The 12,018-nt window shown below is 41.1% G+C and overlaps 1 protein-coding gene across 2 annotated transcripts in view; it reads right to left on the bottom strand.

The window, feature by feature from the left end:
- The window catches only part of ITCH (itchy E3 ubiquitin protein ligase), a 99,356-nt gene that overhangs the window by 9,228 nt on the left and 78,110 nt on the right, over positions 1-12,018 (bottom strand). For both annotated transcript variants that reach the window (XM_054979592.1, XM_054979591.1), the window contains 5 exons: positions 11,269-11,340; positions 10,813-10,901; positions 7,633-7,792; positions 6,674-6,807; positions 4,872-5,012 (listed from right to left, as the gene is read on the bottom strand). In XM_054979592.1, coding sequence (XP_054835567.1) covers positions 4,872-5,012; positions 6,674-6,807; positions 7,633-7,792; positions 10,813-10,901; positions 11,269-11,340 — 596 coding nt within the window. The remainder of the gene's footprint in view (positions 1-4,871; positions 5,013-6,673; positions 6,808-7,632; positions 7,793-10,812; positions 10,902-11,268; positions 11,341-12,018) is intronic.

The following is a 12,018-nucleotide window of genomic DNA, read 5'->3' as shown; positions in this document are numbered from 1 at the left end:
CCTGTGGAAAGCGTTAAGTCTGCTTTGCCAACCGTTGCAAGCTGTGAAACCATGGTTGGCGAGGCCAATGTGGAGCTACCAGGATGCCTTCCATGCCCTCCACTTGCATTTTGCTGATCACTCTCGCTAATAAGGGAACAGGCGGGAAAGCATAGCAGATTGCTTTCAGCTCTAGTAGATTAAGATGTGAATCTTTGTCCTGTCCTTCCCATAATCCATGTGCATGGAGGTCTCCACACAAAGCCCCCCCAGCCTAAATTAGATGCATCCGTGGAGATGGACAACTTGGTGGGAGTGTGACCAAATCGAACCCCTGATAGCAAGTGGGACGGTACCGTCCACCAATCTAATGAATTCAGTAACTTCCTAGGTACAGAAATTTTTTTCCTCTGTGAGTCCCTCTTACTGTGAAAGACAGACAAAAACCAGAGCTGCAACTCCCTCATTTTCAATCTAGTGAACCTGACCACAGCTGTGGTTGACGCCATGAAACCTAATAGGGTTTGGATCTTCTGTGCCGACTGGAAACAGTTTCTCTTGAACTGTCTGATCAGCCCCACTATCTTTCTCTGTCTATCCTCAGGTAAAAATGCCCTGTTCACACAGCCATCTAGGACTGCTCCTATGAATTGCACCTGTCTAGCTGGGATCAGTTTCGACTTCTTTTCATTCACAAACAGGCCTAATGCAAGCCAGGTCCGTAAGGTATGTTGTACCTGTCTATTCACATCATCTTCTGATTGACCAGAGATTAACCAGTCATCTAAATATGGGTAAATACAACACCCTAAATCAAAAAGAGTTATCAAGTGAGCAATGTCCATGGCTATACACTTGGTGAATACCCTTGGGGCTGTGGACAAACTAAACGGTAATACCTTATATTGATAAATCTTTCTTCCGTAAGTAAACCTAAGAAACTTTCTATGGTCCTTATGGATGGAAACGGAAATACGCATCTTTCAGATCTAAGATGGCAAACCAACTATCTTGCAGTAAGAATGTTACAACTGTAGGTGAAGTGCTCATGTGGAATTTGTGTGTCAATATTGATTTATTCAACCCCCTCACATCTAGGATGGGTCTGCGTCCCCCATCCTTTTTGTCTTTAAGAAAGAACCTAGAGCAAAACTCCAACTCTGGTTCTCCCTCAGGCAATTCTTGCACCGCCCCCTTATCCAAGAGGTTTTAGAGCTCATTCCTCAATTCCTTACAAATCAGTGAGTCTAAATAAACAGGCATCATAAATCTTAGGTAACTGTCAAACTCTACTTTATAACCCTGTAACACAATCTTTAACACCCAGTTGTCTGATGTGACAGCACGCCATGCTGACAGCAATGCCCTGGAGCCATTCCTCAAAGACGGGGTCCAGCCCCTGAGCCAGTCAGAATTGCTTCTGAACTTGAGCCTAATCTTTGCTGTGATGGGGTTGAGCACCTTGTCTTTGCCTCTGGTCCTGCTTCCGTTTAGAGAAGTTGCCTGGAGAGGTTTGATACTGCCTGTGGGTAGGATACACATATCCCTGGTATGGCTGGTAATGGTAGTACCATCCCCTATAAGCTGGTTGTGGTCGATATTGCGACCTTCCGCCTTGTTGTGTTGATGGCAAAACTCCATAGGACTGGGCAGCTAGTCTGTCTTTGCATTTTTGGGACAGATATTCATCCGTCTTATCTGAGAACAGTGTTTTGCCCTTGAACGGGAGATCTTCCACTTTGGCCCTCATCTCTGTTGGTAAAGCTGTCGCTCGTAGCCATGCATATCTCCGCAACACTATGGCTGAATACTGGCTGAAGTGTCCACCACATTACGCCCTGCGTTGATTTGGTGCCTAGACAGTCAAACAGCTTCTTTTTGAAGTATCTTCATTAAAGGCCTTTGCTCTTCAGGCAATTTGTCCACAAATGCTGACATCTTATTCCAGGGGCATTACTGATATGCCCCCATCATTGCCACGTAATTGGCAATCTTTATATTCAGAGCTGAGGATGAATACACCTTCTGGCCTAAAGCATCCAACCGCTTTCCCTCCTTGTCAGAAGGGGTCAAATAAGGTCCCTGGTGCTGTTTGGACTGAAGTTCTTCCATCACTAAGGATGAAGGCGGAGGGTGTATGGACAAAAATGGATAAAATTAATCTTTGGTTTTATACAGGCTTTCAGCCTTCTTGTTCCTAGTCACAGCCATCGCCGGTTTTTGAAACAGTGAGTTCATTATGTCCACAAAGCCTTCTATGACCGGGAAGGCTATGTTGGAAATGGAGCCTGAGTATAAGTGCTGCAAGATCTTGTCCTTGGCCTTCAGCTCCACCGAGGAAATGTCAGTTTCCAAAAACTTAGCCATTTGGATCAACTGCTCAGTGTAAGAACGATAGTCATCCATGGGAGATGTCTCGCCTGTATCCCCAATGTTCTCCTCTGGGGACGGCTCCGATGGCAGAGTCGGGCTGCGTTGCTCTGGGGAGGGGTCTTGTTCCCCTTCTGGTTCCAACAGTTGATAAACCATTCAAGAACCAGAAAACAAATGGCGTCTTTCCTGTGGAGCCAGTGATCTTTCCCTCGGGAGAACCTCGGTGTAAAAAATCCTGCCCACGTCTGAGTCACCACTGTACAAACTGCTCAGGTACCACTCATCCCTGTGGTGGTAACGTTCACTTGGAGAGCGCCTCGAGGAGGATCTCCTCCTAGGAAGTTCCCCTTCCTCAGTCGATAACCTTGCTGACCTAGACTTAGAATTGTGGGATGGGAATCTGGATCTCGGCAATGGAGCTGGAGGGTGTTCAATTAGGATCAATCTCCTGCCACCACACTCGAGGATCTGCCCGAAGAGTCTTTAGCAGACCAATGTTTTGTTTTCTTGGCTCTTTTCCTGGGTGGTTCCACACCCGGAGTCTGATTATCCTTCAGAACCGAGCCTTCTGTGGTCGGAGCCAGTGGGGTGATCGATTCCTTCTACTTCAATCTCCAGCCTTTGTCAGTTGGTTCTGATCGAGTTGGGGACTCATGGGTCGAGGGTGTCTTTCAGATCCACGTCGGTTCCATCTCACCTGATGCAGGTGGCGTCGGCAGTGGTCGGTTCTGAGGGATCTTCAACCCCAACGGGTTGCGTCTCAACTCCAAAGACGGTCCCGGAGTTGGCGACTTTGGATCCGACATAGCGTCTCTCTTGTTAGCGGTTGATTTTTTTTTTGCCTTCATTGCAGACTCCTGCACCACCATTGCCTTAGACCACAAGGCTAGCTTGAGCCTGCTGGATCTCTTGGCCTGGCCCTTTGCTGTAAAACTTTGGCAATGTTTGCATGCCTGGGAATTATGGCTCTCTCCGAGGCAGATCAAACAGATGGAATGACCATCCGTTTTGGTCATCTTTGCCCTGCATTTCTTGCAGCATTTAAACAAAGCTTTTTCCAACCTTTTTCACCAACACTGACGAAGTAGAAAGTAAAGAGCACTTATACCTGACTCCAGCACCACGAGCTAAACCTCTCACCACGGCGGCAAAAGAGAGACAGAGGGTAGAAGGGGGAGCCCTGCCTCCTATGAGAGCCATTTTGGCAGGAAAGATGGCCGCACATGTGCGATAGGAGGCAGGGGCACCCCCCCTAGTGGGAGTAGAGCTAAAAAACCTCCAAACTCGGCAGGCCTGTGCACGCGCAGTCCCTTGTGGAACTACAAAGGAAGACCGACGATGAACATCTGGTATCAAGGGAAGGCTCTTTGTATCAGAGGAAAGCATCACTGTTAGCAAAATGGATCTACCAGGGGCAGCACCAGTGGCCGAGAGGGCTTTGTCACATTACTCCAGAATACAAAGTGGGTAATTACACGTTGATAAACACTGTTTTGTGGCTGTCTGCTTCAAAAAGTTAGGTGGAAATAACAGATAAAACTTTCTACTTTGAGGAGAAAAGTGTTTTGGGAATGATGTGTATGTGAGATGAGGAACATACATAGGCTAGTCCGTCAGCAACAGCGTAATCTGTATGGCAGTACAACATGACCGCATCACACAAACTTGGCAAAGTTTTCTGTTGTAAGTTGATGGCCTATATCAGTACGCTCATTTTCCTATGCTGCATACTACAATAGCATCTTAATGCGTTTTGAGGAAAGTTAAAAAGGGGATTAATTCTTCAGCAGATGCTCTTACTGAATTCTTTTGGTGCCTACTTTACACTGAATACTTCCATGCAATCACGCATACAAACAATTTTTTCAGGTTGCTGATGTATTGGGAAACAACTGCAGTTGGTACAGCAGCCAGAGGATGCAACTATCTTCAATAATAGCAAGGAAGGCTGAAATACAGATACTAGTTTTTAAGTACTGGATAGTGCAAGTTATTAAGAGTATTTTGTTGTGCAATAAGCAGGAATTAAACTCTGCTATGTTACAGCCATTTTCAGCAAATGGTTGAAGCAAAATGATCTACAAGCCATGCATATATAACCAGCTATAAAACTTCACTCAAAATCTGCTTGGAATTGTTCCATCCTAAAATCTATGGCCTAAAAACCAATTGCCCATTGTAACCGAGCGACATCCCAACATTTACCACTAATATTCGGGATCAGAACCTTGAACTAAAGCTCTTACATTTTAAAGCAAGAGACCTTTTGATCTTAACATATGGCTCCAGGCACCTTTGGGCAAGCCAGATACTGGATCTTGTAGTAGCCTTGGCCATAGTTTATTAGTAAGTTTACTTATATTGTATTTTTCTTTTTGCTGCTGTAAGCTGCTCTGAGTCTCCTTCAAGGAGAAAAGCAGCCTACAAATATTTTTTAAAATAAGATTTAATAAAAGTTTAATAATGGTTACAGAGACTAAGCAAAGAAACTATACTTTGAAAACCACCTCTGCACTTACCTAATATATTCTTCCTTGTTCTCCTCAGTAACCAAGATGTTACTGCCATTGGGCTTTAAGTCATGGCTCTTAATTTCTCCCAGAATTTCTTTATCAACTGAGAAATACATTTCCAATCCGCATTCTTCAATATTGTTTTCCCTATAAGAAACAAAGACTCTGTTGTGAACTACAGAAATATCTTCTCTGCAAGATATACAGTCTAATAATTACCATGTGCTCCATTAATTTTATGCTGACAAAAGCTATTGTTTTTCCAATTACAGGTCTATTTACATGTCACACATATTAGGTTAAAAATTCTTTAAACTGATTTCTTCATTAACATGTGGAGAAGGAGGAAGATTCTTCTGTGAGATTTCATAGTTTTTAAAGTCCATTTGTGCAAAATTTGCATGACAACTCATCACATTGCTGAGGTGAGGAGCATTTCATGTGATTATTCTGGAGTCACTCTTTACAATGAGCAGGTCTTCAACAATGTGGACAGAGGTAACTAGAGTGGTATGCTAATACTGCTAGTGGCAGTTCCCCAAATCACAATATGATTTCTTTCAGCTGCTGTAATCATGGGAATTGTTGGCTGTTTGGGGGTATTACTCCACATGGTACAAACAACTTGAAGTATGGCGCTCACATTCATGTTTCAGTATGAAAGCATGCGTGATCACAGGGGTTTTGGAAAAGGCATTCAGTCTTTTACTTGATTTTCTTACTGCTGTGGAAACTATCCCATACCCTCTTGCCCAGCAATGTTCTCTACTCTGTATACCGCAACCTTGCAGAATTTGCCTTTCAGTCAAGAAGCAAAGCTAAGATACTGGCATGTGAGGCTTATAAGAGTTTATTTTGAACCATGACCAAAAAGAAATGTGATCTAGAATTCAAACTAATAACTGAATAGTGTAGTTTACCATGCTTAGATATACTGCATAAACCATTTATACTTTTCCTTTCATTCTTTCTGCTCAATTAACTGAAGCAGTTCCTTCCTCTTTTTAAGCTATATTTGAAATTTTAATGTATCAGAGATCTTTATGATTCAGTTTCACTACAAACAAGGATCCACTTGTTCTCTAAATACCATTCTGTATGTAAGACAGATTTACTTCAGTTATTATACGCATTTGTAGCAAGTATTTTAATTAACTTAATTAAGGCACAGAAAAAACAATCTGGATTGAGCTGTCTTCAGATTATGGAATATCCACACTAATGAAATGATACATCTTGGTAGAAATAAAATACAGGGCATTGCATTCATATATTCCTGTTGGCTAAATGAAGAGCCTTCCTTCTGTGGGAATTCCCTGAATCCAAACCTTTGCAGCCTATCCATGATAGAGTTGAATTTAATTGTCTCCTAAAAAGTCTTCTCTATATGCCAGATTCTGGACATTAAAGTTATATCAGAGCAGAAGAAACTGTTGGTCAATGCACAGCAGATTAGAGAAGGAAAAATAATACATAAGAAACAGACGATTCAACTGTATTTGCTCAACATCAATAGAGCTATCTAATATTTGTTCGTACTTAATAACTGACATGGAACTGCACTTAATGACATGGAACTGCACATCAGAGAATGCAGCAGAGAATTAAAAAGGTGTGTGCAGCACCTGAATTTTGAGACAAAGCTGTTTATGAAAATGCACATTCAAAAGCAAATAGTGCAGTTTTAAGTGGTATATGTCAAATATTGGTTAATATACGTGGCACACAACAGTGCTTGTGTTGTTTGAGAATACATACACAGTTAATTTTTTTGATAGTTTCAGAGATGAAGTTAGTCAGAAACTCACTTTACCCAGATGAGCGAATTGTAAAATTCAGGATCAATGGATTCTAAATCTTTTAGTCCCACTGGTTTGTTGAGCATACGTTTGTAGAATGGTAGAGAAAAACCTGTGTCTATAAATTTCCCATGAAACAATGCCTGCAAAAGATGGAAACTATTTTATATCAATTTCACTGTACACAAATCCATATCTATTCTATCTCACAACCACCAGATACCAAACAATTGGACAAAATCCATCTTAAAGCATTAAAAATATCTTCCAGAAGTCACTAGCTCTTTTTAAGTAACTGTGCTACCCTCAGACCATGTGGGACATGTTAGAAATCTTAATTATACAAACTAAACAGGATATGATAAAGACACAAACCCAGTGAAGTCCTTGGCTGAACTATGATTTGAACTCATTTCTATTCAACATCCTCCATAGTGGCTTCATGCAATAAAGATGTATTTCACAGAATAGAGTTGGAAGAGATCTTACAGACCATCTAGTTCAATCCCCTGCCCAATGCAGGAACAGCTTAAAGCAACCTGACAAGTGTTCATCCAGCTGCTCCTTGAAGACTGCCAATGAGAACCTCTGCTTCTACATACATATTTGATAAACATTAAGGATTTTATGTGATTTATGGTGTTCCCATCTCTCCAAAACTGAAGGTGATGTACTGCAATTTCAGATTAACTGTCACATCTAAGGTTCTAAATGGGAGGAACAGAATTAAAAGCTTGCTAACATTTTCAGAGCACCTGCACAAATGTGCAAGAAAAAAAGAGAAAAGAGTTCCTACTTGAGAAGGTTTACAGTCTACGATCTCCCTACTCCAGACAGATTAGAAGAGTTTCTGCTTCAAGTTTAGAAACTGGAGAATGACTCAGACCACTCTGCAGCTCCTCAGCCATGACTCTGCTTGTCCCTAGCAGCCCTTCCCCTCTCACACTCCTAATCAGCTTTGAACTCACCATGGCAATAAATCTGCCAATAAAGCGGAAGTATTTCAGGTGGTCCGGATTGATGTAAGAAGCTGGGTTTATCTGTAGGCAGTAGTTATCCTTCCCTGCATATTCAAACAGGCAATACATTGGATTCAGCACTTCATGCGACAACAGAAAGAACCATTCCCTGGAACCACACAAAGAACTCAAGGTCAACATCAAAAAAAACAAACAAGTTTAAACGCAACTGATTTTTACAGAAGAACTTTTATAATCTCTGATGACAATGGGATTACTCTGGCTTCAGTTGTAGGTAACCACTTATTTGCATATGATTGGTTTAAAGCATTTGTATGCTTCATTTTTTAATTTATTATGTATTCATTCAATTTTTATACCACTTCTCTTCAGTTGAGATCTCGAAGCCATTCACAACAATTAAAAACAATACAATAATATAATATTTGATAAAATCACAATAAAACAGCCTAATACAATAATTTAAAAAGCTCTAGTCCGACCCCCAGCCTATAAAACCCTGCGAATATCATAAAAATTGCAGGTAGATAAAATGCACAGCAATTTGCTCTGTCTCACAAAAGGATATTAGCTAGCAAAGGCACACTGGAATAGTTTTGCCTTACAGAGTTTCCGAAACACCAACAGGTCCTGCTGAGCACGAGCGCCTTCTGACAGTGCATTCCATAGGGAGGGCGCCACAACTGTAAAGGCCTTCTTCCTGGTGGAAGAAAGTCATGCCACCCCCAGGGAAAGGAACCATCAGTAAGCCCTGCAAAGATGAACGAAGCAGGTGGGGGGTTCGTAATGGGAGAGGCAGACCCAAAGGTATGAGGGTCTCAGGCTGTGAAGGGCTTTAAAGGTAAGGACCAACACCTTGAATTGGATCTGGAGGCTAACTGGTAACCAGTGCAGCTGCTTCAGGACTGGTGTTATATGAGCTGACCATGGTGAAAGTTATTGGCCCTGGCAAAGATAGAAAAAATCCTGTTCTAGTCACAATGAACACCAGTTTGTTCATGGAAAGCTTAGAATCAAGCCAAACCCCCAAACTCTTAAGAGTCTACAGCAGAAAGCTGGGCTCTGTCAAGTACTGGGAGTGATAATTTCCCCACAACTGAAGTCCTTTCCAGCTCCAGGACTTCAGTTTTCAAAGGATTTAACCTCAACCAGCTACCCCTCGCCACTCCACTACGGCACCCAGTCACTGGAACAAGGAAGAGATATCTGCTTCTGATTGCTTATCAAGTAGAAGGTAGAGTTGAGTGTCATCAGCATATTGGTGGTATCCAACCCCAAACCTCCTCTGTGTGTGTGTGTGTGTGTGTGTGTGTGTGTGTGTGTGTGTGACAGAGAGAGAGAGAGAGAGAGAGAGAGAGAGAGAGAGAGAGAGAGAGAGAGAGAGAGAGAGAGAGAGAGAGAGAGAGAGAGAGAGAGAAGCATTGGGGACAAGATCAGTCCCAATGGGACCCCACAGTGTATTTCCCTTCAGGATGAACTCTCACCTCCAATGACCACCTTCATTGAATGCCCCTGGAGGAAAGAGGCAAACCATTGGTAGCTCTTACCCCCAACGAGGCTAGGCAGCTGACCAGGACTGCTGCTGACAGATCTGATCAAATCACCAGCGCACAACTGCCCTTATCTAGCTGAAGCTAGATGTCATCAGCCAGAACCATTAAAGCAGTCTCAGTCCCAATGTCCAGTCTCAAGTCAGACTGGACTGGATCAAGAACTGATGTATTATTCAAAAACCCCTGAAGCTGGTCAGTCACTGCCCTCTCAACAATCTTACCCAGGAAAGCTAGCTCCCCTTTATCCAAGAAGGGCTTTTTCAACAAAGGTTTCACTACCGCCTCCTTGAGGGAACTAGGAAATTAGCTCGACATGAAACAGTTTGGGAAAATGTAGTTAAGATTTCAGCATGTACCACTGTGCGTGAAAATGTATATAAAATGTTGTATAGATGGTATTTAACACCAAAGAAGTTGGCCAATGGTAATAGCCAGATGTCTGATAAGTGTTGGAAATGTAAACAGCATGAAGGTTCATTCTATCATATGTGGTGGACTTGTGATAAGGCTAAGCAGTTCTGTGGGGATATAGTTAAAGTTATGTCAGATATTTTACAAAGGAATATAAATAAAACCCCGGAATTGCTGTTATTATGTATGAACCTAGAAGATTTTGATAAAACGGACAGAGTTATGGTGTTTTATATGATTACGGCGGCCAGAATGTGTTATGCACAGATGTGGAAGACTCAGGAGATACCATCTATGGAAGATTGGACTTTGAAAGTTTTGAACATGGCAGAAATGGGCAAATTAACAAGGAAATCGAAAGAACAAGAAGAATTGGACTATACATCAAGCTGTGAAAAATTTAAGAAATATGTGGGAAAAAAGTGGGACATGAAGGGGAAATTGTGGTCTTTGGAGAAGTAGGGGAGATAGAAACTTACTTAAGCTTAAAAAGGGGTATATTTTACTATATGTTATGGGATTAGTATAGTATATTTACAGGGGATATGTATGTAATTTTGTTTTACTTAGTTAGCATGTGTACTTATTATTACTTATGTAATGTTTATATTTTTAACTAAGATAGGTAATATAGTTAGAGTAGATAGTAGGTATAATATAGATATATATTACATTAGTATTACAGATTTTATGAATTTATATGATATACCTTTTAGATTAAGTTGGGTATGGAAAACTGCGGGGAGTCACCAGAAAAGGGGGGGGGAAGGATGGGGAAAATGCAATGGGGTGAATAATGATAATGATTTTTATGTTTATGTTTGTAAACCCAAATTGTGTATTTGTGCCTTAGACCTTAGCCTCATTTGACTGTAGCGTGGCATACCTCCATTCATCAAATATATAGAATAATATATATTTATAGAATAATAAATAAATATATAGAATAATAAATCAAATAGGTTATTTTTTACATCTGGGATGGTTGCAAAGTTGGGTACATACAGCACCTACAGCTCTACATTAGAAACATCTTTTTCCTGTATGACTTTCAGGAACAAAATTATACTGATTTTTTTTGATTTTAAGAAATAGTTTTTCTGAAAAAATGTTGGGGGGAGTTAATGCTGAAAAACATGCAACAACGCCTTACCTAAAAAGCCATTTTTAGACTTGTATATTTTATGAAATAAGGCATCCTTACCGTGCAACACCACCATAATCTAATCCTTCTTCTCCAGGGAAGATGACCCACAAGCGTCTTCGTAAGTCCTGAGGGCTGAGACTCATTATCTTAGTGGGGGAAAAGGTTAGGTGATTAATAATTTCACAACTATCAGATTTAAATGATTTTAGTTACTGTGCCACCCCACAGTTCCTCATGCTCCCAACCATATCAGCTATTAATATGTGGAGATTTTGTTATTTTATTTGTTCTTTCTGGAACATGATTTTAAATGTAACTGAGGAGATTATGAGATTGTTCCCTGCCATGAGCTCTTTGAACAATTTGACTGAGCTATTTTATAGGAACAGACTGGAAGTAGAAGCAAGGAACTAGCAATCAGGTACATTTTAGAGTGAGCTAAGGATTACACAGTTTACATCAAATTCCTTCTTTCCACAGTTTCTCAATAAGTACTCCAACATAGTGCATTACCTGTTGGAAGGAGTCTTCAAACAACGTCTTTCTGCTCACTGTGATTTTTATGTGCTGGGGCATAGCCAATTGCTGAAATGCAAGAAACAGGTTTAAAACACACAAGCCAACTATGTAAGACAGTCAAGCATACACAGCAGGAATTATGGGAACAGCATATCACAAACAGAAGTCACAGTTATGATTTATGAAGCTTATAAGGTAAAGTGTGTCATTGAGTTGTAACCAACTCAGGCTACCCCATGAAGTTGCATCTCATGGGGTTTTCAAGGCAAGAGATAAGCAGAGATAGTTTGCCATTGACTTCTTTTGCATAGCAGCCACAGTCTTCCCTGCTTAACTTCCAAACTCTGACAAGATCAGGCTAAGTCTAGGCTATCAGGGCTTCTACTTATAATAATTAAATACCGTCAAAGCACGATCAACTTACAGCAACCCCTCAAAGGGTTTTCAAAGCAAGAGACTTTCAGAGGTGGTTTGGCATTGCCTTCCTCTACATAGGAACCTCATTCTTTATTGGTGGTTTCCCATCCAAATACTAACTATGGATGATTCTGATTAGCTTCTGAGATGTGATGAGCTGTTGCCTGGTAATAATTTGCTTCTTAACAGTGGTGCCAATGGGTAATTTTGGACTACAGACTTCTAGTTGTACAGCCCCCCATTAGATGGTAACATATTCAAATGCAAAGCACAGAATGGAATTCTACAAGCTTATCTTATCCTCTCATTTCTACATGATATAACCCA

This window comes from Eublepharis macularius, chromosome 5 (assembly GCF_028583425.1).
Source record: "Eublepharis macularius isolate TG4126 chromosome 5, MPM_Emac_v1.0, whole genome shotgun sequence".
NCBI lineage: Eukaryota > Metazoa > Chordata > Lepidosauria > Squamata > Eublepharidae > Eublepharis > Eublepharis macularius.
The sequence above is the reverse complement of the archived record's forward strand: the minus strand, read 5'-3'. Positions and strand labels throughout refer to the sequence as shown.